The sequence below is a fragment of the Misgurnus anguillicaudatus genome, chromosome 19 (genome assembly GCF_027580225.2).
Source record: "Misgurnus anguillicaudatus chromosome 19, ASM2758022v2, whole genome shotgun sequence".
NCBI lineage: Eukaryota > Metazoa > Chordata > Actinopteri > Cypriniformes > Cobitidae > Misgurnus > Misgurnus anguillicaudatus.
The window spans coordinates 2,228,831-2,256,103 of NC_073355.2; the positions used below are offsets into that span (position 1 = coordinate 2,228,831).

At 38.1% G+C, this 27,273-nt stretch overlaps 1 protein-coding gene across 2 annotated transcripts in view; it reads right to left on the minus strand.

Annotated features, from left to right (window-relative positions):
- Positions 1–1,504: 1,504 nt before the first annotated feature.
- The window catches only part of cyth3b (cytohesin 3b), a 36,195-nt gene continuing 10,426 nt past the window's right edge, over positions 1,505–27,273 (minus strand). Inside the window, exons 1-13 of one of the 2 annotated variants that reach the window (XM_055183470.2) lie at positions 18,240–18,353; positions 15,070–15,152; positions 11,857–11,921; positions 11,388–11,454; positions 11,098–11,216; positions 10,831–10,911; positions 9,832–9,944; positions 9,295–9,443; positions 9,078–9,189; positions 5,362–5,438; positions 5,116–5,187; positions 4,884–5,038; positions 1,505–2,550 (exon numbers count right to left, since the gene is read on the minus strand). In XM_055183470.2, the coding sequence (XP_055039445.1) occupies positions 2,478–2,550; positions 4,884–5,038; positions 5,116–5,187; positions 5,362–5,438; positions 9,078–9,189; positions 9,295–9,443; positions 9,832–9,944; positions 10,831–10,911; positions 11,098–11,216; positions 11,388–11,454; positions 11,857–11,894 (1,056 nt within the window). In that variant the 5' untranslated portion in view covers positions 11,895–11,921; positions 15,070–15,152; positions 18,240–18,353 and the 3' untranslated portion in view covers positions 1,505–2,477. Of the gene's footprint in view, positions 2,551–4,883; positions 5,039–5,115; positions 5,188–5,361; positions 5,439–9,077; positions 9,190–9,294; positions 9,444–9,831; positions 9,945–10,830; positions 10,912–11,097; positions 11,217–11,387; positions 11,455–11,856; positions 11,922–15,069; positions 15,153–18,239; positions 18,354–27,273 lie in introns of those variants that run through there. The other variant, XM_055183464.2, reaches the window with a different exon arrangement.

Genomic DNA, 27,273 nt, shown 5'->3' on the forward strand with positions numbered 1-27,273 from the left:
AATTAAGTGTTTATGACAAAAAGTAAACTTGTTTCGGGAGGATTTTTCTTGTTTCATTGGCAGATTTTTTTTGCTTGTTTTAAGCACTAATTTACTTAAATTTTATATTTTTGGTCTAAAAACTAGACTTATTTTCCTGGGTCATTTTGCTCATCAAGAAAACTTCTTAATTTAATTGTTTTTTACTTAAACAAGACAAAAATACTAAGTAAGAAAGTCATTGTTTGCAGTGAAGTGTTTAAGAAAAAATTAAATGTATTTCAAGGTTTTTTTGTCTTACCCCATTGGCAGATTTTTTTAAACTTATTTTAAGTATATGTTAAGTATAAGACATATTATCTTAAATCAAGATGTATTTTCATGGTAAGCAAAATGACAAGATATTTAGATATTTGTACTGAAAACAAGACAAAATACTAAGTAAGAAAGTCATTTTTTGCAGTGTATAGTGAACTTTATTGGTGTCATTTCATTCCAGCAGGTGTCAGTAGAGCATCATGTGTCTTGTGATTGCTGTAAACTGATGAAGGATTGACACACACCCCTACACACAAAAGTATACACTGCAGAAAATGACTTGGGTCATTTTGTTCATCAAGAAAATACATCTTAATTTAAGAATTTTTTGATATTTCTACTAAAAACAAGACAAAAATACTAAGAAAATTTGTCTAGTTTTTAGACAAAAATATACAATTAAAGTAAATTTGTGCTTAAAACAAGCAAAAATATCTGCCAATGGGGTGAGAAAATTTAGCTTGAATTAAGTGTTTATGTGTCTCCACCCCATTCTTTTTTGCAGTGTACTGGCTATAGAATTGTGTAAATATTTATGGTGCTTGTATAAATATGAATTTCAGAGATTTATTGTAGCTATTCTATAAAAACTTTCAGCATGATCTGCTTTAAATATAAATATTTAGAGTCCGTTGATGTGTAATTATCCAAAATTGGTAAGAAATGATGGATGTAATCTGTGTCTAATGTGTCATAACTAAAAACAGCTTGCACTGATATGTCAGTGGCATAGTTTTGTCTCAAAATGCACACCAGTATTGTTTTGTTTCTTTTTGTAAGGTATGTTTGTAAAAACTATTTATTCTTAGTCCTAGTCCTGGATTAATCTAAGTGTGCTATATGATTATTTTACACAATATTTGTTATTGTTTTTTTGCTGATATCAATGTAAAATAGACATTTTCCAAAACTTGTTTTTCAGTCCATATTTGGAAATCAATTATGTGGAGTGTACAGTAAGTACATATTATTTGTGCGCATGTATATGAAGCCTTTGTAAAAAAAAATAATTTTGCCTTACAGTAGCTGACATTAATATTTTGTGAGCGTCAGAGACACATTCCTGCAAATGCACACTTAATTTTGTAATTATGTACATGAATATATATGAATATTAATAAATAAATAATATCTAGTTTTTTCTTAATGCAAAATAAGTATAGCTTTAATGCACACATCGCTATAAATGAAGTAGAAAAATCACTCCGACTTTTAGAAATGCTTTATGTATTTATATACAATATCACCAATAGCTTATACAGACATATAAAAATTAATCTGAAGCCCCAATGGGCATTAAAGATAGATAGTATTATATACCCCTGGACCGGGCTTTTATTTTACAACACATATAAATGACTACTGGATTTTTTAAAAATCATGTTCCAGAATGCCATGGTAATTTTTTCCCTGACAGAAGTACACAAGTGTGTAAGGCTATTCAGTAGACAGCCCTAATGTTATAAAGAACCAGTAGATTTATATGCTACAGATTGTACTTACACACAAAAATTAACAAATGCATTTACACATAACTTAGATCTGTTGTTTACCAGTCAAGTTGAATAAAATATCACAAAGAAAATAAATATAAAAGATATTTAAGTGTACTTGTAAAGGGACCACAAAAGCAAGCATTTCATTCATATGACATTAACAGATGGTACTGTATGAAACAGCAGGTAGTGTCCTATATACTGGAGATCAGAAATGAAAGGTTAAATGGATCGGTACCCTTTAATGTACAACAAAAACTCTAACTATATACGTCTTGTTTTTGTCATATAGCTCAACATGAAATCAGTCCAGCTGACTCCACAGACTCGTGTTATCTCATTTACACCTGTTTCTTGTGACATCACACAAACACACAGGAAACCATCAGCACCATAAGTGAGTGTCTGGCCACACTGTCAAACCACTGCTCAGTGATTGTAATTATTTCTCATCTCATTTAAAATAAATGGCTTTTCTATTTGACCTCTGTGACTTCTTGAATGATATACAAACCAACATACAAACAGGTCATGACAGAGCTGTGTTTTATACGAGCAGAAACAGGAGATAGAGACTATAAACACTGAATCCTGTGTAAACCGTCACAGACTCGCACCGAGGCTCTTCAGAAAGGCAGTGTTGTACGTGTGCGTCTGTGCACGTGGGCTTTGGGATGGCGCTGTTCACTTCTTGTTGGCGATGCGTCTCTTTCTGGTGGCCAGCATGTCATAGAAAGGATCCCGGCTGATGCTCGCTCTGAAAGAACCACAATGAAACCGAATGTGAGGAGACTTTAGCATCTTTGATATGGAAATGCATTTAACTGCGTCAGATTAAAACTGTTTCTTCAGTGACCTAGTTTGGTTTCCATGGTTTCACAGAAAAGACTCCGCCCCCCTTATAACTCCGCCTCTTAGGAGGTTTATCAGAGTTTGAGTGACTGATGGATCTACTTTGAAGTTGTAAGTGTTGCTCTATAAGGAGAGTCATGTAAACAGACGCTGGAAACAACTACTGCTCTGTACTAAACATACTGAGCTTTTCAAAAAATATTGATTGATTGCCTCAAATACTGTTGTATATAAATATCACCTGTGAATCATCTGAAAAGATCTTATAAGATGCAGTTTCTATTGCAAATCATTTTTAATGCTGGTTGGTTTGATTAAAAATATGATCAAATGTGTGCTTGTTTAATTACTGATAGATGTTAAAGGATCACACACACACACACACACACACATGCAAGCAGTGATGAGTCCAGAAATTTTAAATTGAGTGGACCTCAGGGAAATATGGTGGACCTCAATGCCTACTCTTAAATGACATCATTTTACAATATAGTAGTAGTTAAATGGATTACATTATAGGGCAGTTTCCCGGACAGGAATTAGACTAGTCCTAGACTTAAACACTTTGAAGAGCTCTCCAAACTGAAAACAACTTGCACTTACATATCTTAAAATACATCAGTGCCCCTTGTTTTACCTCAAAATGCGCACAGGTAATGTTTTTAGTAAGGCATGTTTGTAAAAATTAGTTATATTCCATAATTAAACTAAGGCCTAGTCCTGGATTAAGCTAATCCTGGTCCGGGAAACCGCCCCTATGAGTCATAGATCGAATCAAAAATAAGATAAGAACAAATCAAGAAATTATATAAATGAATAAAAATATATTTTCAAGCTACAGAAATGATTTTTCTTTTGTATTATGTTGTTTAATTAACATAATGACACAAACATAAGCAGATTTCTTGAGGTTACTGTCACTTTAAGATCGGATAAGCACGGGTCCATTTACTGACGCACATTTCTTTCTGAACTGTTTGCATTCACTTTAAGACATAACTGACTGTTTTTATGAAAATACTTGCCAAGACTGTGATATTTCCTAATTATTTTGTGTGTATGTGTCCTGTCAAGTGCAGAGAGATTCTGTGTTTGCGTGCTTTTTGAAATGCGCGTCTCAGTGCGTACACTTATGAGTGTCTGTGCGCACAGGAAACAGCTCACTTTAACATCAACTTGTTTAAAATTGCTTGAATGCAAGGCTTAGAAACACATTCATGTTAATGATAAACTTTTTTATTTATTTCTAAATGATGCATATTTGAGAGATTATTATCATTTATATGTGGTTTCTTTTGCTTTTATTTTTTGTCTTTCTGATTAGGTGGACCAGCCATCAATCTGAGTGGTTCACTGTCACCCTGACCCATATGTAGCCTCTCCTAATGAAAAATCCAGCTAAGACCAGCATAAGCTGGTGAGCTGGTTTCCCAGCTTGGTTTTAGCTGGTAATGCTGGTGTAGCAAGCTGGTCTAGCTGTGTCTTGGTCACTTTTTAAGCTGGTCTAGCTGGAGTTAGCTGGTTAGGCTGAAAGACCAGCTGACACACCAGCTTGACCAGGCTGGGAGGACCAGCTTAGACCAGCTAAAACAAAGCTACCAGCCTATGCTGGTCTTACCTGGATTTTTCAGCAGGGTCGCCACTGCATGCAAGATGTGAGGAGATCCAGAATAGTGACCGGTCTAATTCTGATGCTCAATTCAATTGTATTTACAGAGCACTTTTTACAATGTTGCATTGTTTCAATGTAGCATTACATGAATAAAAAAAATGAAAACTGGAGAAATCATTAAACATCCGAAATATAGAATAAGATGCAATAATAATAATGTAGTGTAAATGTGACTATGACTGAATAAATATGTACAGATTTCTGTTGTATTAGTTCAGATGAAAGGAGATTGACAGTGTCAACTAAACAAACTATAACTGTGATCAACTCCAGACCTATCTAACTATTGATAATCTGATGAAAGAACTGGACTGAGGCAACAGTTAATAACTAGTAAGCCATGACTTAGGGATCATTGTGCGCTTTAGTAATTTTGTATAATATTACTTTTGATGTCTTACAGAAGCGTGCGAGATTTATTAACAGCGTCTTATTAGCTTAACAATATGAGATATCAGATTTTAGACCCTTGAGGAGAAGTGAGGCACGCATCTCTATTAGAAGCTAGCTGTCTGTGTGGACAATGTCATTGAGTGGAGGGATGCCCAACATGCTGACAGTCTTACTTGATGGATTTGATCCATTCCTCTTTCTCCTCTGGTGTGGGTGCTGATATCCTGTAGACTACGTGGTTGCCCTCCACCACTCGCCCATCTGCCTCCGTCTTACACGCCTTGATCACCTGACCTTTATGGTTCGGATTGTACAATTCAAAGCAGTTCTGCAGGACGAGACGCCACATGAGGCACAGGCTCTTCTTCATTTTAAACAGCTGAAGGTTTGGTTCGGGGTACTTACAGGTTTTCGAGGTTCCTCCACCTCTCTGATGCTGAGGTTCTCCAGAGGAATGATTCCACGTGGTTCCTTGTCCTGTACGCAGAAGAAAGGTGGCAATCAACATGCAATCCGATTTAAAGCTTTCAATAATCAGATTTTTTTAATCAAACCTTTAGTTTGAACAGACAAATGATGATGATGATGATGATGATGATGACACAGGGTACATAAGTGACATACTGAGTTATATTCATCTAATCTACTTACTGTTGTGTACTCAAAATAGTACAAACAGTTGTCGGTCAGTATAAACCATCTCCTCTTCCAGGTTTTCACTCGTCCACCTGCGAAGAGAATTTAAGGAGAAATGTCAAACCCATGAAAACCCAAACAAAGAGAGGTTTGTTGGCTGTATTCAGTGCAGCAGTTACATATACAGAAGTCCCCAAAAACACTATATAAAGAATTAAAGCACACATATCAAAGCAGGTGATGTCTGGGATTAAACCAAGCATGCCGCACAAGCCCTGAAAAGTGAAGCCAAAACGTCTCGATCGCCCCCCAGTGACTGGTCCCAGTATAGGTCATAAACCCCGCCTCCCTTCAATAGTACTCGAGACCAACTAAACAATTTAATTACACTTTAATTATCTTTCTCCGAAGCTGCTTTTGTCATTTACTGTAGTTTTTATCACGCTGATGTAAATTCAAATGTTTAAAATAAGTTTGTTTTTAGTTAGTTATTTCATGCTATAAAAACAATGGTGTCACGTCATGATTGACAGCTGTGATATGTGCATTCTGCGAGGGCGGGGCCTTGATTTCGCGGCTTTACTTCCTGCTCACTAATGCGCAGGACTGGTCCCGAAATCGCTACTGCGCAAGACCCAAGATGTCAGCGCCATATCGGGACACTGGCAGCTTCACTTTTCACCAATGAAAGAGAGCGAACGGCGTCATCCATCTTTTTTTACAGTCTATGTTTAAAACAGTCGTCTGAACATTATATAAAACCACTGACGACTGAGCTTTTCATAATCTAGCTAGCAAATATTTTCATAAGTATCGTAGGCTTATTTTTCAGTAGAAATATAAATGAATAGATTTATGAATAGATTTCAGCTAGGGGTGGGCAATAAATTGCTTGCGATTCTCATGTGTATCTCATTAGTAAAGCCGGTTTCATGATTAGTGCTAAATCAGCTGCTTTCAGCATTTACTACACAGAGCCGTAATTCACCCAGAAGCTCAGCAAAATCACGGTTATAATCGTGGACAAATCGCCTCCGATAATGTACTGTATGTGATTTTACTCGATGCGAAGTTGAGTAAAGATTGGATGGTTTATATCACTGTAGAAATAAAGCACTTTTAATCCCTGTGTGCACCAAAGTTATCTTGTGTCGATGATTCACAAATGCGTGTCTGACATTCTGGTTTTAAAACTTGCAGGAATTAGAAAATAAAGTGCAGGACTTGATGTTGAAAGAGTTATGCAAAAACTATCAAAACATGAAGCACTCATGCAGTTCACTGACACAGATGATGGTGGATGATGATGATGATGATCCATGACCTCAGCCATGAACATATTCAGGCTTGATAGCAATAAACTCCGGGTCGGATCCGCAACGGATCCGGACCGGAGCTGCCGACTTCAGCGTTGACCCGATACGGATCTGCCCATGCGTTTCCTGTCTAAATGGCAAAGGTCATGGGTCTGATATATGAGTATGTGTGTGTTTGCCCTCTACAGGTCATGAGAGAAAAGACCCTGAAATGGGCAGGACCATCAGGACGGGACAGAGACTGATAGATTAGTTTCAATGGAAACTGTAGTCAGATCAGGGATGGGCAACTTTGGTCCTGGAGGGCCGGTGACCTACAACTTGTCTCAGCACACCTGCATAAAAGTTTCTAGTATGCCTAGTAAGACCTTAATTGGCTGCTTCAGGTGTGTTGATTTATGGTTGGACACCGGTCCTCCAGGACCGAAGTTGCCCATCCCTGAGTTAGATCAACACCAGCGGCCCGTTTCAGAAAGGTAGTTAAGTGAAAACTCTGAGTATGTTAACCCTGCATGAGGGAAAGTCTGAGTTTTCTGTTTCAGAATGAGAGGTAGGTTAAACCTGAGACAGCGGGGTAAGTCAAGCTTGTTTCAGAAGTAGAGGTAACTTATACTCAGAGTCTGTTTACCGAGTAACTTAGTCTCTGAACTTAACCTGGCCGGGAGCAGGTTTTATTCAGTAAACTCTGAGTTTCTGGCAGTCTCCTCCCCTTTTTTAAACGAGTAGCAGTGTTTAACTATCTCGTTAGTTTATTTAGTAAAATATTTTTCTGTTATAATCAAATCACCAGTGCAAATCGTTTTAACTTACCATTTTATATGTAAGCAATAAGGTACGAGAGGCTGTGCTGTATCGTGAATAAGTAACGGCTGAAGGGCGTTGTTAGGCACGACGCGAAGCGGAGTGCTTGCAACCCCTTCAGCCGTTACTTATTCACGATACAGCACTTGCCTCGAGTACCTTATTGCTTTTATAAAACGGTTACCACACAATATTAAAGTAAAAAATAATATTAGTCCAACTTTAATGAAGTTAAATCAATAAAAGCATTCCTTCCGCTAGAAAAAATAGTCCCTGACTGCGAATAACAAAATGAAAACTCAAATAAAAAAAACAAACTGTTATCAGACTTTTTCTCATTATATGTTTATGTGTTGCTAAGGGTGTTGCTAAGGGCGCAGTGATATTAAATAGAACCGTTGGGTGAAGCGGTCATAGCAGTGTTTTATTGTGAATAAAGCACACCTATTGACCAATCAGAATCAAGGATTGGAACTAACCGTTTTATAAATTACATTATAAAACGGTTAGTTCCAATCCTTGATTCTGATTGGTCAATAGGTGTGCTTTATTCACGATAAAACACTGCTATGACCGCTTCACCCAACGGTTCTATTTAATATCACTGCGCCCTTAGCAACACCCTTAGCAACACATAAACATATAATGAGACAAAGTTTGAGAACAGTTTGTTGTTTTTATTTGAGCTTTCATGTTGTTGTTCGCAGTCAGGGACTATTTTTTTGAAGCGGAAGGAATGCTTTTATTGATTTAACTTCATGAAAGTTGCACTAATATTTTTTTTACTTTAATATTGTGTGGTTACCGTTTTATAAAAGCAATAAGGTACTCGAGGCAAGTGCTGTATCGTGAATAAGCAACGGCTGAAGGGGTTGCAGGCACTCCGTTACTTATTCACGATACAGCACAGCCTCTCGTACCCTACTGCTTACTTAACTAACTCAGATCAGCTGTTCTGTAACCGAAAACTCACAAAGTAAATCAACTCAGAGTTCAAGTTTTAACTCAAAGTTGGTTGAAGCTCCTTAATGAAACGAGCCCCAGGACACGAAACAGGAAAAGTCTGGACTGTGTATTCAACAACAACAACAACAACAGTTTTAATCTGAGGAAGACACACATTTTCCAATGTATGAAGAAAATTCCAAAAAATCCTAAACGGATATTTTAGTAATTATTGGAGTGGAAAAGTCTCTCTCCCTGCTGAGGGGGCAAATAATGATTTATTTTTAGTTTGTTTATGAGACTGCTGGGACGTTACACAGAGGAAAAGGAATTTGAGCGTCCCGGGTCAGACAGTATAGCTGAGGTGTGAGAGCTAAACTGACCTCTGACCCCAGCAGCAACCACTGAGAGCAAAGCAAGCAAACTATCTACAGAAATAAAGACTGGACCAGATGAGGCTGATGGGATAAATAATCTACAGTACCTGAAAATCAGGACGGGGTCAAAGGGCAAAACAATAAAACTGAACATCAATACACAAACACATGCTCACACATAGAGATGAGACATCAGCAACACGTATTTTTAAATGATTTTAAATGAGTGTTGTTTTTGGATCAGCAGAAGATGAGGTGGTGGTGCTGATGCTGATGTGAGTGTGATTCAAACCTAATTTGAGCAGCCAGCCCTCTCTGTCGGGATTGAAGAATGTGTGAGTGAGGTCGTTTCCGTCATCCTCTGGGATTTTAAAGGGTTCACTCTTGATGCTTTCATACAGGTTCTGTAAAGACACAAACGGGGCATTAGTGTTACTCTATACTCTATGGAAATCAGCACATTTACATGCCTATGTAAAAGATTTCAACAGTCATGATATCAAAGTCACCCTGAGCAGGTCTTCTGGCAGATCTCCTCCTTCATTGATGCCTCTGTTCATGGAGATGAAGCGCTCCACAGCAGGTTTGTCTCTGACATTGGGATTGTGAAGGCTGGTGTTTAACATGATGATGGCAAAGGACAGGACATAACACGTGTCTGCAAGACAAAAACGATGCTTGATTTCTGAAACCAAATGTATCTTTCCTGTGGTCGCGGGTCTGACATGAGTGTGGGTTTACGATCTCTACTGTGGGCGGGAAACAAATATTTCACACTTGTGTTCTTCTTCACTGTTTACTTTCCAAACGATTCATGACATGAGCTCTTAATTCCTCTAAAGAAGAGGGTTTGTATTCGTATGAACACTGCTGTGGTAAATATATGACATATCCCTTTTTCAAATGGATTCAGTATGACATAAAAATATAATTTAGTGGTTTTATTTAGTTTGATATTTATTTGTGTTTTTTCTTTCTTTTTTATACATTGAAATAAAGTCAACTAAATGAAAACAACAGTGCTGTCTATCTCCTTCATGTCTGACCTGTGGACTGGAAGACTCCAGGGTTGCATTGGCAGTACCGGGACGCAAATGCCTCCATCATTCTGTCAATCTTTTGTGCTTCACCTGGAAGTCTGAAACTCCAAAGAAACTGCCTGTATGAAGACAGAAAATCCATCAGGAGGATATCATTAGACCCCACAAAAGACGACAAATCTTTCAGTTTACTCACAAATCATTGTCAATGCAACAAATTCTACTATGATGTGTTACCCCAAATTTATATTATTTTAATGTGTAAAAATGATTTATAGGTGTTCATTAACGTGTGTGTGTGTGTTTGTGCGTGTGTATCTGTGGGGGTGCGTGCATGTGTGTGTGTGTGTGTGTGTGCTTTTGTGTTTGGGCATGTGCGTGTCTGTGCCAATGTGCGTGTGCAAGCGTGTGTATGTGTGCATGTGTGCGTGCGTGTGTTTGTGCAAGATTGTTTGCATGTGCACGTGTGTGTGCGCGCGAGCGTGTGTGCCTGTATGTGTGTGCGTGTATGTGCGCATGTTTGCGCATGTGTTTGTGCGAGCGTGTGTGCATGTGCGAATGTGTGTGTATTTGTGCATATGCGTGTATACATGTACGTGCGCACGTGTGTCCTTGTGTGGGTGTATGTGCGTGCTTTTGTGTTTGGGCATGTGCGTGTCTGTGCCAATGTGCATGTGCAAGCGTGTGTGTATGTGTGCATGTGTGTGCGTGTGTTTGTGCAAGATTGTTTGCGTGTGCACGTGTGTGTGCGCGCGAGCGTGTGTGCCTGTATGTGTGTGCGTGTATGTGCGCATGTGTTTGTGCGAGCGTGTGTGCATGTGTGTGTATTTGTGCATATGCGTGTATACATGTATGTGCGCACGTGTGTCTCTGTGTGGCCGTATATGTGCGCATGTGTCCGTGTGTGCGCGCATGTGTGTATACACGCATGTGTGTGTGTGTGTGTGTGTGTGTTTTCTCGTATGCACTTGTGTGTGTCTGTCAGCGCGTCTGTGTGTTTCTTACCTCAGAGCTTGAACAAGGTTGAGATCTGCAAACTCATGCAGTTCCACAAAAGCCTGGAGCACTTTGATGTTGAAATCATCACTATGAGAAGACACACAGGACATGTTTACCTTCTGTCAATCAAAGACCTTTTGAGAGTATTTTTATATGTGGTGTTAGATGTATTAGCTGATGTTCAGCCCAGTAAAGAGAGACTAATAATTGAATCCAAAAGATTTCTGTCATGAATCAAACACACATCAGAATAAACCGAATTAAGCAGTTTACCGTTCCCCGAGATAATCCCCGATAACGGTTTTATTCAATCCCTCGCCTTTATAGAGGAACTGTGCGATGTCTTCAGGTGTCTGCTGCAGGAGGTCGTTCTCCAGAAGAAACTGAATCCCCTGTAACATTTACGTTCGAATGGGATTTTCGGCTTAATCTTTAGGGAGCATTTTCTAATTCACAACCACATTATGAAAAGAATCCAACCGATTGCTCAGTACAAACACAAATACAAAACAAATAGAAATTAAATCAATCAGTAATCGTGGTCATGGTGGCGTGTAACATACTTTTTTGGGGTCCATGTTGAACTTTTTTCTTCCCATAGCAATTTGCTTGTTTCTCTGTGCCGTTTTGCTGTAAATCAAAGGAATCAATGTCAAACAAGTATCTCTTTAAAAGAACGAATGCATGCAGACACAAAATGTTTTTTATGTGTCTGCCAATACACCTAAATTTAAACACTGACCACATTCGGTTGGATCGCCATTATATGTTTTTAAAACATTTTTAACATTGTGTAAATCAATCTTTAATAACTGAAGAGATCTCATGACACACTTGAAATATTAGATTCAGTCAATGTTTTAAAGTGGAGTCACTCTGTATTGTCAGAAGTGCAGCGTTTGTTTCCTCTACAGGAGTGACAGAGCACTAAACTCATGTGTGCATGACGACACACAAACAAAAGAGAAGCAGGTGTTAAAATAAATGAGCTTCAGTTTATTTCCCATCATTCTGTGCGTGACAATAACTCACCTCTCACCGACACACGTCAGCTGCTCGATTTCTGTCATCACTTCAGCGATCTCAAACTTCAGCCGCTGTCAAACACAACAGATAGTCAAACACAGACTCGCTTTCACATTGTCAAAAAACTGTTTACATATGACACAACACACAGAAAACACAACAGAGTCATGACCTGCCAGAACGTTACAGTACGGTATGCAACTTTGTCTGTTTCTATTGTCAATGCTATCCAAGTAAACGGAAACTCAGTAAATGGGAGAAAGAACACCATTTTTGTATTAATGTGTCCATCTTTGAGTAATTGTAAGAATTCCTTTAAATATAAGTTTTGACAGTGCATTGTACTTAAATCGCAATTGTGAGTAGGACTATTTCTTCCGCGTCTCATCCAACGGATCCTTTGCTTGTTCCAAAACGTAGTTTTAAAGCTGGCAATGGAGGCTTGAGTTGTTGATCGTATTCTAATGTAGTTATTTATGAAGTTGTTAGAAAGAGACGACAGAGACACAGAGAGAGAGAGATTGTGTGAACGACGCTACCTCTGTACGTCTCTAAACAGCGCTATTATTGCCTCAGAAAATCGTCTGTCATGTTGTTTTTGTTCGTCCTTTATTACAGTTAACTATGTGAAGTGATATAGAACTGTAATGCGGTCAAGAGAGCTACCTGGAACTACGTTCGCTGTGCGTTTCCCAGAAAATAATTGCACACCCCAGAACGTTCATCAGCCAATCAGATTCAAGCATTCAACGGACCCGTAGTATAAATGAGGATATTAACTACCATATGATATGTCGTTATAAAATACTCTTGTCTTCAATGTGGTCATTGCATAAATAGTTGTTGTTGTAATGGATTTTTATTTTATTGTTTATATTACTATTTATGTTAATAACTGTTCAGCACTGTATAATGTGGTCAATACAATCATCATATACAACTGATTTCTTTATTTTCTAGGACCAAAAGCACCTGTCCACTTTAAGTAGCAGGGCCAGTTTGATCAGCTATTCTAATTCTGTTTTAGACACTTTATTAAATGCATGAATAAGTTTGGCTTTTTTAAAGAATGCAGAAATGTTTCTAATAAACAGGAGCAGGACGTCGCGATTACCGGATTTCAGGATGTGATCATCAATGGCAGTTTTTTTTACCAATTAGCGTGTTTTGTCAAATATTTAATGTGAAAACTGGAGACTGGACTCTTGCCTTGGAAAAATGATCCAAGTTACTTCTTAGTTGTACATTGCTTATCCAAAAATATATCTGTAGCTTTATATTAAATGCAGCAAGCACAAAGTAGGCTATATATCATTGTTTACTATGTTTCTTTCTTCTACGCGTGAGAATGAAATCGATCGTTAATTTCCAGCTGGCATACACCACGCCTATCAGGTAAGGGGACTGTTTGGCGTTGGTGGAGACACAAGGGTTTAGCGTCCCCGAATCTGTACTGTACTGTACTGCGCTGCCCCACTGCGCTGGTGGAAACGAGGCATTCGTGATTTTAGCCAATGAAAGTTGCATTGATACACATGTTTGCTTTAATATATTTTTATAGTGTGGTAAGCGTTTAATAAAAGCTATACTGTACATCGAGGCTGTGCTGTATCTCTCATTTCAACACGTCGTGCCAAACAACGGCCTATACAAGCCGTGACCTTTTTACAGTCTCATCTAAGAATAAGATATTAAAACTCATGACTGATTCATTCATTATAATGGAGTACATGTGAAACACACTGAATTGTGGGATGCAGTAATCACAAAGCGTACACCCATGAAAACTGTATTAGGTTGTAAATGTATTTCAGGCATACTGAAAACTCTCAGTATATATACTACATACTGCAGAAATAGTAAGAGTATTACTGTATTACAAACATAGCGATGCCTACCTTTACAAAAATTAACCATGGTTTAACTACAGTTTAAAAAAAATGTAAAAACATTGTTTTGCTGATAATAATCAATACACGAAAAAAAAACATGGTTACTACACTACTTTTTTTTTTTACAGCAAGAAATAGCCGTCATTTAAACTGTCTAGATTAAGTTTAGTCCCAATATATGAGCTGGCTATAAGTAACTCAGTTTCATAAAAAACACTTGAATTTGGTTACATGTTGATTTGCCAACATAACTTATGAGATGTCTGTTTTTACATCACTCAACACTGATTGCAAGGGGTTTACTTTCATTAGCACTATTCGGACGGGATTAGTTTTCCAAACGACGTTTGAGTTTCAGCGTGTCCCCCAGGACGTCTGTGATTTTATGTACCGATTCGGACGGGATTAAAATGATGCAGGCTATTCCAGAGATGGGAGTGTCTCTTTCATGCATTTGGGCGTTGCAGTAGCACGTGCTCTGGATACGTGTGTTTGTAATGTTAAATATTTTGCTTTAAATGTAAAATTATGACAGAACATGTAATGTATTAATTTAATTTTAACAAATCAAAATAAAATATACAAATCCTACTAAAGTAACGTTAGCCTACGTGTTTTATATAACTGTCTGCTTATAACAAACACAAAGAAATTAAGAAATAATGATTAATAAAATGTAATATCTTTATTAGTTAACATTACCATTCCGGAGTTGAACAACTTTGAACAGAGTTTCTTATAATGTTAATGATATTACAGTGTTTAGTCTTAACACTGTATGATATTCAGCTCGTCTTGATTTAATTACTTTATTTTGCCGAATGCGAAAAAACATTCATATCTGAATGAATGGGACTCAAGAAATACAATATACGTGCATTAGTAAGACCTTACGGCAGATCGCGTTGGCCAAAACACGAAATGAACCGCGTTTTCAAAAGATATTGCTGGCAAACACAGACATTTGCATCCGGACGGGATTAAATTTCTCAGAGGTCCTCTGAGTTCGGCGAAAAACAGGAGGTAAATTGCTCTGGAATTTTTACGGAGGTCGTCAGAGAAAAACACAGACATGGCCGATTCGGACGGGATTAAAAACCCCCTGTAAAGTAAAACTAATCCCGTCCAAAAAGGGCTATTTACTGATTTATTTTATTTCATTTATTTTTGAGCCATGGTCTGTAGTAGACGTCTACTACATTTTCACTGAAGGCATTGTCTTCTTAGCCCAGACGTCTGGACGGTCGACAATCAGATGTCTTTAAACCCATAACTACTTGCTGGGCTGAGATGAGTTATGTAACGCAGTCCGATGAAATAATCTCACCTCGATATCATCCAGCAGTTCTTTTTTCCTGCGGCGTATGTTAGACAGCTCATCTCTCTCGTCCAGGGACAGGTCTTCAGGTACTGTAACATAATAAGAGTTCATATAAGAACAGCTATTAATGTGGGTCAAACTCTTTCTGTTGAGGAGAAATGACACACATTTACACAGTAAGAGACCATCTGACCAATCACAGTTTTACTTGCATGATCTTCAGTGGTGGCACACAAATATTTATCATATTTTGACGTCATAAACCACCAGCGCCTGTTCTTCTGAGAGTTTCCCATTTGACTGATAAAAACAAAACACTTCTTATCGTTTCGTTCTCCTTTAAGAAATACTGTAGTGTTGATAAAATGCTGATTGTTTTTCCTCACTTCTGAAACTAAGCATCTGCCAAATGCCTTAATATACCAGTTAAATATAAATCTCACTCATATCTGTTCATTTACTTTTAAATATGCATCCATCATGGATAAGTAATGGCCATGATCTTTAGAGTCTGATAACATTTTCATTGTGTTTGTCAGCGATGACTTTTTTAGCAGCTAAAACAGATGCTCATCTGCACATGGATGTTTGTGTGAGATTTATAGAAGTAGGTCACTGGTGTATTTCTGCCAGCTTCATCTATCCACTGCAGAAAAACCTCATCACTGAGCTAAGCTGCTTCGATTTTCATCCTCAATTTCCACTTTATATTCTGCTGTCATTTGCTAAAAACCTTTAAAGGCTATATAAACGGAGTTCCTGGTTTCTGCTGGAGATGTTTGAAGGGGCGACTGCAGCACAAACAAAGCTAAAAACAGTCAAGAAGATTTTCCACTAAGACTGTAAACACAATGACTTCACAGCACATAAAGAAGTGTTTATTGAGAGATCCCACACATGCAAACCTACGCCTGCTGCACAGAAATCCAACATGACTGACTGACAGAGAAACAGGTCTTGGATTGTTAGGATGTTGAGCAAACACACACAGACATACAGAAGGAGTGTAATGTGGTATCACTGCGGCTGTAATGCAATAGACATGACTCAAGACCCGTTTATACTCGAGTCTCTACCCGCTTCATATGCTTTATACTCACTGTTGTATACTTTGAAACAACAGAGGGAACCTCGAGTTTTAAACCAACACAAAGTACTGCCAAGACATTAACTTCTTTCACACAGCTCTTTGGTCCCAGATCATTTCTGTGAAACTGTCAGAGAGGCTTCTGTTTGCTGTGCTTGAGTGCCACCATGTAGCCATTCTGTGTAACAGCACATGCTCAAAGCTCATTGGTCGACCCGTTTCTTTGTCGGGCGAGGAAAAATAATGGTTCTGAATATTCGTGAATGTACATTGTCAGTTTTTTACACAGACGTCATGACCTGCATTGGCCAGTGCGCTGGCGTTAAAGACCTTTTTACTGTTTGTACACAATGATGACGTGGCAGCGTATTCGCGCGCATTTTGGCCACGGAAGTATGCCAAGAATCAGCAGTGAAGCAACACAGACAGAGAAAGTTATTTGAAAAAGTTGACACAGCTATCAGATCCGTGTGCTATAGTGGAGTGGATAGAAGACGTTAGCAGATGGCCAAATATAAAGTTGCCAGATAAATACGTATATTAGTATATTATATTAGAGCAACCAAACGCAACAACCAGACATTTTGATGCTGGAAAACCGTTTTGATAAACTTTCTGAGTAGAACCAATGGGGAATAACACCACTTTTGTTGCCAAAATAAGCACGCAGGCTATTTGATCACGTGACCTGTAAAAGGGTCTATTCAAAAAGCTTCAGAGAACCAGAAGGGGGAGGAGCCTCCCATAGCGTCAGCTTTTGATGCAATCTCTCGTTCCGTCGCCTCTCAGGGACTGGAGGTTACGATAGTATTCCTCATCCACTAGTGTTTCAATTTTATGTGAACTTTACTTGAAGTATTATATAATGCATTGTTTCATATGTATAAATCAGGGGTCTCCAACCGGCTACCACAATGGATAAAACCACTGGAGGGCTACTTTTTGATATAGTCTACTCAAACCTTTTTTATTTTACTTGTTGATATGTTTTATTATTGTTTAAATGTTAACATACATAAAAGAAGCCAAGCTAATATAAAATGTGTAAAAAATAAGTATTACTATATTAAGGCTTTGGCGGGCACCTCACAGACTCTGCGTGGGCACCATGCAGGAGACCACTGATATAAATCATAAAGATGCATGTGGCTCGGCTACACTCGTCTCACAACATTTGTGTGCCAGAAACGGTAATTTGTGTAATTTGCATTTGTGTAAAAAGCAAAGAAAAAAGAAAAAACAATTATATAGGTCAGAATTTCAGCCAATCAGAACATGACCTGCATGACATGATAGTGACATGAACAACTGTATAAACTGTCTGGTGGGTTTAGATAAATCAATGTGTGATCTAAGCTCCTCATCATCACTCATCTGTCATACTAACACAAATGAGTCCGAAGATTTTAGTTGTTAAAGTTAATGTTGTGTAATGCTAACAAATGTAATATATATATATCATATATACAACATATAAAGTGATGTTTGAAACTGAACAACATTTGCACAAATACTAAAAACACATGTAAACGCTTCTTCTTGAACAACACAACTAACACTACTGAGGAATCAAACAGTGAAACCACTTACCAACCCACAGATCAAACTTAACCAAAATCAGCAGTGCTGAATAGTGAAACACTTTCGTAATTATGTGATCTCCTTAAAATCTTTAAAAGCTATTGTCAAACTGTTCCCATGTCAGTATCTTTATCAGGGTTGTGCAGGACATTTTGTATGTTTAGGGGGAAATAATCTGTTAAAGTATCACTCGTGTGACTTCTTTTCAACTTCTACAACAGTTAACCACGATGTCTGTAAACAAAACAAAACGATTTTTATACACTTTTGTAAGTGAGAAACAATGACGAGCTCTTTGTTGGGCCTGGGAATAAATACAGTTATCCTGATAATCTCCAGCACTGCCTCGGGACAATAGAGAGGATGTCTCTGTTGTGCCCGATTAGATAACACACACACACACGCACACACTGTACACTGCACTCTTCCACAGAAACAACCCAGTCCTGCTTTATTGTAACAACATCATCACATATTAAAGAGTTAATGAGCTGTATACAGTACGTACCATCACTCTCTGCCCATATCTGCTGTTCTTTATCACAAGACTGATTTCCTTAACTTGTATGTATGTTCCACACGCTGTTTCTTTTACTTCTCAGCATGCAAATAGTTTGCATACTTATACTAACCAACTGTTCAGGTAAAACCTGTTTATTCACCTGTTCTCTAGAACAACACCTGTCTCCAGTGCACCGTCTGCTCATCATGTGATCTCAGAAATAGGCCATGTGTAAAACTGTATAGTCAACCATCAAGGAAAACTGATTTTGTCAAAATGCTGTCAGAAAATCTGATATGAGCCTGCAAATGCTGCAGGATTATTAAAGGTCGAACCTATCTATTGGTGCTTGCTAATCCTCAGCAATACATACAGTAATACTTATTGCAGTAGAGTAATGAGAAAACAGAGGAGGACACAATATATAATGTGACATCAGCTGTGTCAGCTATGCTTAGGCCACAAATCATATAAAAACTGTTTTATATTTATATGAAAAAGTAACCATAGTTTAACCATGGTATTTGTAGTAAAACTATTGTTATACAAATGGTAATCAATTCACTGCACGATTTTAAGCTGTCCCAGACAAAAGATCACCATCATGGCGATTTCTGTGATTGTGGCTCTTCATCGGTGGTCCTATGTGGTACAGTGAGAGAGGTTCAAAGACGGATGTTTCCCAGTCTTGCGTCCAAAGATAGCCTACGATAAGTTTTAAACAGCGTGTTTGCTGCTACCAGTATTAAGCGCTAAGCTGATGACGTTGCACTAATGTGTGTCGCCGCCGTCACAGCCTAAGATTCAACAGCTGTCTTCATCGTACGGTCTACATGCTTCTCGTACCAAAGTTTAAACGATCAGTGTGATAGGATTTTAAAAAACCTTGTTACTATAATCTGTAAGTAAAAGTAAGACTGGTTGTGTAATAGGTGATAGTCTTATCAACCATTTGATGTATGCTGATGATATAGTTATCATGTCTCCATATAGTGCAGGATTACAACAGCTGCTTCGTGTGTGTTCAAGTTATGGGATGCAGTATGATATTAAATGTAATGCTAAAAAGAGTCAAGTTATGATTGTTAAAATCAAAGAGGACCTTAAGCTAAATTGTCCTCCTTTCTATATAGATAACCAAGTTTTAAATGTGGTAACCAAAGTTAAATATTTGGGACACATCATTAGAAATGATTTAAGTGATGATGATGATGTGCAGCGTCAGTGCTGTAAGCTGTACGGGCAAGCTAATATGCTGGCACGTAAATTTTATATGTGTACAGGACAGGTGATATTAAAATAGCTCTGTTTAGGACATATTGTAATTCTCTTTATACAGCTCATCAATGCTAAAATGAGAAAGCTCCAGGTTACATTTAACAATGCGCTGAGAATCCTGCTCAAGCTTCCAAGGTGGACAAGTGCAAGCCAACTGTTTGTATCAAATAATGTATCCACCTTGAATGCTGTGTTAAGGAAGTATATCTATAGCTTTATGTGTCGGCTGAGGGATTCAAAAAACAGTATTATAAGTGTGTTGAACAATGTTAAACTGAGTGACACAAGGTATAACTCCCGTTTCTGGAAGCACTGGAGTAAAAGTCTGTATGTTTTTTGAAATGTCTTTTTTTCCTCCTTTCTTGTGTGTATTGTTTTTAAATAAGTATGTTTGTATGTCTTTTTGATATGGATCTGTGTGTCTGGAATAATAATAATAATAATAATAATATAATCAAACCATGAGTAATGTTCTTGAAAGATATAATTTTATATACAGTATCTGGCTCAGAATGAATATGAAAAAATGAAATGAGATGAATAATTTTTTTTTGAAAATATAAAAGTATGTTCATAAAAAACACACAGTGCTATACACAGTTACTGCACATGTAACAATTCTTCATTTTAAGAGGCACTTTTTTCAATTTTTAAGGGAAATAAAATGATTTGTTTTTCACATTCTACCTTTTTTTGATAAAGTACAGTAACCTCTCAATGATGTACAGCACAGTACAGGCACAGGGGCACTTCATGCTTGATGCCATCTGCTATCCTGTCTGCACCATTTTCAACTTTTGGCCTGCATGCACACAAATGACATGGACTAATTTGGCCTTCTTGTAAGATGCTGTGCACCTTAGAAAATGTTTGAACTGAGGCTTTAACCTTTAAATTAAAACCTTTTGGTTTGATTCTAGTGCAGATGCTGAAGTCTCTGTTATTGTTTGAGTCTGTAGAGATCATTAGACTGGAAAAGTCATCTGAATTTTTAAAGAAAATGTTATTGTGCAGAAGGAAAACAGAAGGAACGTTTTCTGGAGTTATGTTAGTACAGACATTCCAGTTCAGAAAATATACACAGACAGCCACAATGACAAAATAATTTCATAAAATTAACTTTAATTTAAATCTCTTTTACATTAAATGCTATTTTTTTATAAATGAATTTAATTAAGGTTACATTAAAGGAATTATGAACTGCAACTATTTAACCTTTAAGTTCTCTTCATGTTAGCGAGATTCATTTTTGAAGAAGTAATAGGACATTTTTTATCCTAGTTTTGAGCCTCTGTTTGAAAGATGCTGTTGTTTCTCATTTAAGACTTTAATGTAAACAACCACTGCAGTGATTGGCTAACAGTTTTGCATATTAAAATACTCCAGTAATGTATTCTGAAAACAATACAAACAAAGTTAGTTCGGTTAAAAACGTACAAATGCTGTCTGTAACAGACAAAGTAATCTGGTAAACATTTTATTGCGACAATACAGTCAGATCTAATATAGTCAGCACTACAGCTTTTTTTACTTAAATGATGCCGTAGAATGTGCATGTAAAAGACCGCTGGAAAACAGACCAGTCTCAACATAACACCAACTGTGACATTACAGTCCAGATGAACGCCTCAACATTAAAGGACAAGTTCGGTATTTTACACTTAAAGCCCTGTTTTCAGATTGTTTATGATGAAATAGAACGGTTTTGACTGAAATTTCGACATATGCGGCTGCCCTGAGAATTTTCGGGTGATCTTTGTTTCACCTCCCACCTCTACAATGGGTTTATAGGTGCACTGGAACAATCCTTCCTAAAATGCTTTAAACTTTCGTTTACCAAGACGTGAAACTCAGCGAGTGGTCAGGGGTGTTCACTGATATGCTCACACAAAAATCGCTGCAAAAGATGCTTTCCAACAGCTGTTTTAACATTCGTTGTTAACTTGTGGACCTATTTTTCCAAATGCCTCACACCCGTATATTCTTCCGCTGAGCTTGAATAATAAACACTCCAGCCCAGTTGGTGGCGATAATCCGCCTTAGCCAATTGCAAGAACGCGTTCCCGTCAGGGAGTAATACCGTACCTCACAGCACATCTAATACAAGTCAATGGAGTTGGACAAAACTACGATAAAACCTGTTGTGTTTGTGTGAGCATATCAGTGAACACCCCTGACCACTCGCTGAGTTTGACGTCTTTGTAAACGAAAGTTTAATGCATTTTAGGAAGAATTCTTCCTGTGCACCTATAAACCCATTATAGAGGTGGGAGGTGATACAAGAAACACCCGAAAATTCTCGGGCCAGCATCATATGTCCAAATTTCAGTCAAAACCGTTCTATTTCATCATAAACAATCTGAAAACAGTATGAAAAAATATGCTAGCTAATACTGTATGCTAGTTAGAGCTATATGCTAGTTGATGCTATATGCTAGTTAATGCTATATGCTAAGGTTTAGGCTGAATTATTGACGTTACAGTTACGTTTTGCAGGTCCATACTGAAAAAAACACAAACTTGTCACTCAGAAACGTCCATTAACAAACTCCAAACAATTGATTATTCCTCAATACGGAGTACAGACTAGACGGGGACGATCATAAATAATGCTCGTGTTTGCTGTGCACACTTCATATCAGGTAAAATAATCTATGCATTGCATATGTACTGGTGTGTTGGTTTTATCTAGTGCAAATAAGCAAGTTTCTGTTTAATAGGTGAAAAGTCGCCAACCGCGCTATTGTTTATCTGGTAACACTTTACAATAAGGTTCATTAGTTAACATTAGTTAATGTATTAACTAACTTGAACAAACCAGTGTTTCCCATACATTGATTTATTTGTGGTGGCCCACCACAGAATCAACACTGGCCCCCACAAATAGAATTTTCATGATTCCCATTTACATTTTTATTTCACTATTTAAAACAGCTTAATTCGGCTTAAAATATAATTTGATATATAATACAGATCAAATACAGATACAGATCAAAGAGTAGAAGTGAAACATATTTCAGGTGCCAACACTAGATCAATTGCAAACACGACATGATGATGTCACATATATTCCAATTAGTGGGTGACGTCATCACCACCACAGTCTCCTAAAAATCCTGTGGGAAACACTGCAAACCATGAGCAATACATTTGTTACAGTATTTATTCATCTTTGTTAATGTTAGTTAATAAAAATTTAAGCTTTAATTGTTTGTTCATGTTAGTTCAGAGTCCATTAACTAATGTTAACAAGATTTTAATAAAGTATTAGTAATTGTTGAAATTAACATGAACAAAGATTAATAAATGCTGAATAAGTGCAGTTCATTATTAGTTCATGTTAACTAATGTAGCTAACTAATGTTAACTAATGAACCTTATTGTAAAGTGTTACCGTTTATCTTAAATGTTAAACAAACATACAGCGATAGATGTGTGGGCCACCCTTTGAAAATAATCCACATTAGTTAGCCCAGCGATAGGTTACATTAGACAATAAGCCTGGACAAAATTCCCCAGTTAATTTACAAAAATAGCTGTCACGGTCCTGCAGAATCAGTGACTGTACATATTCGGACAGTTCCTAACTTTCTTCTGCATCCATGTTTAATTAATCTCTCCTAAAACGTGCTAGCTACGCTTGTAAACATTGCCTCCGCGGCTCTTTTTGCCTTCAGCTAAGCCCCGCCCACCCGGAGACATTGCAATGTTTACAAACATTTAAGGGGTCTATTGTATATTAGTAGGCAATGTTCTTCTGCAGAGGCGGTCTTTTGTCACATTATGACATCATAGTAGTGGGACAATATCTGACATAAAGCACTTTGGCAGATTTGTTTTAAAAGGTAGTTTTTGCAGTAATGAGGAAGTTTTGCGTTCTGAAATGAATTGTGTGTTTTATAGTTCAATGAAAAAAGAAATATTTCAATTCATCACCCCTTGTCCTTTACCCATTTGTCTTTATCATTTTTAATATGTTTTAATATGCTGTGTTTTTATAATGTGTTGAGCCTTTTGTCTAAAGACAATTTTCTACCCCTGTGAGGATAGACAATAACCCAGACAGCAATGAGTCGGCGGACCACCGGTGGTGCTCTGGCGGCAGTAAGCGTCACGGCGCATTCACATGGGGCGTCAGCGTTAACGCTTCCCATTCACTTTTAATGGGTGACGTCATGCGTTGCCGAACTGAATTGTGGATCCGTCGGCGCCGCGTCAGTGCCGTTGCTCGTGGCAGAAGTTGAACATTTCTCAACTTTTCAAGCGTCAACGTGTGCGTCAGCCAATCAGATCGCCTTATGCAAATTACCTAGACAGAGCCAGCCAATTACGTTTATGGAAGAACGGAGCATGTGTAGCGGCCACTGTGATTGGCTGTTGGCCATGCTTTAGACAAGCCTTCCGTTAAGCGTTAACGCTTACACCCCGTGTGAATGCGCCGTCATAAGGGCGTAATCGCAAACAGGTCTGACGGCGGACCGCCGCGGCAGCCGCTTTTGCATAAATTAAGCAGTCGGTCCGCCGGCTGCATGCTGGCGGCATCTTGCAACAAATGAGAGTGACGTATTTGGCGGCAAAAGTTTCATCCCCGCCAGCGGAACGCACCTATAGCCGACAGCTTGGGGCTGGCGGCATAAAGAAGCCATGCGGATATTTTTTGCTATCTGGGAAAGATATTTCCATTTCATTTCCATTAAGTTTAACAATGTAAAAAAACGGAAAATCCCAAGTACATTTCTCTATGTGGCCTTCACATAATTCAAAGAATGAAACAAACTCACACCAAACATCAAAGTCTATTCAATTAAGCCAGTCAATGCCTAATAGGGCTGTCACTTTTTATTCGATATTCGAATATGCATTCGAACATGATGTGAAATATCCGTATTCGAACTATAAATAAACCATCCGGTTTTTAAAATGCCATGTGTAACGCATTTTTTTACAATAACATCTCGTAATAGGAAGGAGGCTGAGAGAGTGAGACCGACGACGGCAACTGTGCGCAAGAGAGGGAATCACATTGGACCAAAATGAACCTAATGTACATGTCAAGATAGAATTATAGTTTGTATATAAAAAATGTTGCATAGATATTCAAATATATTCGGATACATTGCATGATATTCGAAATCCGTTCGAATTAGATTTTTCTCAAAAGTGACAGACCTAATGCCTAACTCAATCAAACCTTTTCCTGAGAAACCTCAGACTCTCACAATGCCCCATTCATTGCCTGCATTTCACATTGGCATCTTGAGGCCATTTGGAAAATGACTTTAAAGAGAAAGTTTCCTTTTCCTCCAAGCAGACATATCCTGAAGCCTTTATTTTTAGCTCATCCTGTGTCATGCTCGCGTTCACAAATAGATTTCTGAAAGAGACTCTGTGCTGTTTCTCATCATACAATCATTTTAACTTCACACTTCTGCATCTGGTTTATAATGTGAATGAAGATACAAGCTGTATGAATAAACCTCAATCCCACATCTGCATCTAACAAACACTATGTAAGATTCGTTTAAAGCAAAACAATCTTTCTAATTCAAAAGCTTTTCACGTGGATAGCTGTTACATCATTCATAGACAGCCTGATGCACATTACACTAAAAAATAGCAGACTTATCACTTACTTATAGCAGACACGTCACTGTCCACTGGGAAACAAAGTGATTTTTCAATATAGGCCGGGCATAGTATAAAATAGTATAAAGCAGACAGAAGAAAGAGAAGATGAACCAGATCAGGACAAGATTCAGGCCACACTCAAAGTTACTGAACCTGAAAGAAATCTCGTCACTAGCAAACTAGGAAAACAGTTTGCAAACATTCCATTCCATCAAATTAAAAGTTACAAACTTACCATTTAAAACAAAGTCAAACTTAAATTCGTTTTCCCTGTTTATGCAGATCTTTTGAGCAGGTTTGAATACAGCAATCGCACTCGAGTGCGGACCAAACAATCGTACCAAGACCCAGCTGAAGATGTGGTCGTGTTTAAGGTTGTGAATTTTGCCCGACCTCAATCCTACCCAACTGCAGAAAGCACTGCATCTTTTGGGGGTAAATGGGCACCCATAGTCAACTGCATAGATGCAGATTTCTTTTTCCACCAGTGGGTGCTCAGCACAATGTCACGCTGCGCTTAGGTAACTTAGCAACTGCAGATGCTACTGAACCGCCAAAATGCTTTGAAAAGATGGAAGAAAGCGCATTGGTCGCGTTTTCCGCACGGTTTTAGATGAAGCACCCTTTTTTCATCTTGTTCCTCAAAGCATTGTAGCTATTACAACTCGCAAGATTTAAAACACCCATTCATTCCTTTCCATTCAAAGTTCCACACAAGCCTTCAATAGTGTGTAAGTGCACAAGCTGAACACATCACATGTTTTAAAAATAATGTAAATGTACCCTTTAAAATCAGTCAAGAGGGTTTCGTCCAGCGGTTCTCGGTCAGGTTACATCTGGCTACAGTAGACTGAGGTCAGAGGAAGCGCAGAGGAACCCTGTTGTGGCTCGTAATGGTTATAAAATGTCTTTTCCTCAGTGAACGTATTTTCTTTTATTAATTTTCCAAAATGAAATATCACATTCCTATTGGTGACAGAATGAATCTAATTGGATGTAAACACCCTGGGTAAGGCATTGAGCAACAGTGCAGCCCATTCTCTGAAAGCCCTCAGGTTTGAGATGACTCACAAAGGAAATTAGTTGAGTTTGATTCCAGCCGTCTGATAGAGAGGCATGAAGTACACAAACTGGACTAATAGGAGTGTTTATATTGGCCCCGGCTGTTCAGACAGCACATCTGGACATAAGATAGGGCAAGTTAATACACACGATCTGTTGTACGTGAGGAACAAAATGACTCTGGATGCATCATTATGGTTAAAACGTGCTCCAGCTTCCTGTCTAAACAGCTTTTTATTGTTTCATAAGACATTCTTCAGTCAGCTGTTTTATTGGTTCCTTGAGAATGAAATTCCTCAGGCTGAGATGTCCGCTGGACTTTAGGGTTTGAGGGACAACTGTTAGTTCAAGTCCAGCTGTGCAGATGTTGTAAAAGAAGAGATCTGAGGCTATGATGAAGGCCATTCATTTGCTGAAGAAAATGTCCTGCACAAAACCATACAGTGCAAGGGTGTTGTCAGGGTGTTGCTATGCAGCTGTCAATGCCGGGCTAACACTGTAGGATTTTCAGCCTGAATTTACCCTGATTTTCCTCTCCAGGGAATCCGAGAGATAATTGTGTCGTATTCATGTAATGTTTGCAGATCAAATCTCTTACACCTCTCAATGTGCTCGCAAGAAAATCGGGGCGCCCTTGATCATATCAACCATGTTGCTTAAGATTTTAAAACGGCATGATTATGTCACAGACACAGATGAATGACAGACCTTTTAAAATAGCAATCGTGAAACAAGCTGCTATACGAGTCCAATAGACAGCGGAAAAACGGCTTGTGGAAGTGTGGAAACAACACAAGATGCTCAGTCAAAAACCATGATTTTCAAATCTTGTGATTGGTCCACTAGAACCCCTCCCATCAGGTAAAAAACCCTGCTTTATAGGTATCAGTGTTTCCGCTATATACATTCTACCGTGGCGGCCCGCCATGCCTAAAACATCCCCGCCACGCCTGCGGTTGTGGATAGAAGGGATACAGCAAACGAAATCTCGCTGGATGACCACTGTTTTATCCTAATCCTTCAACCAAACCCAACTCTAAACACAAAATTTCACACGATTGTAGGATGTATT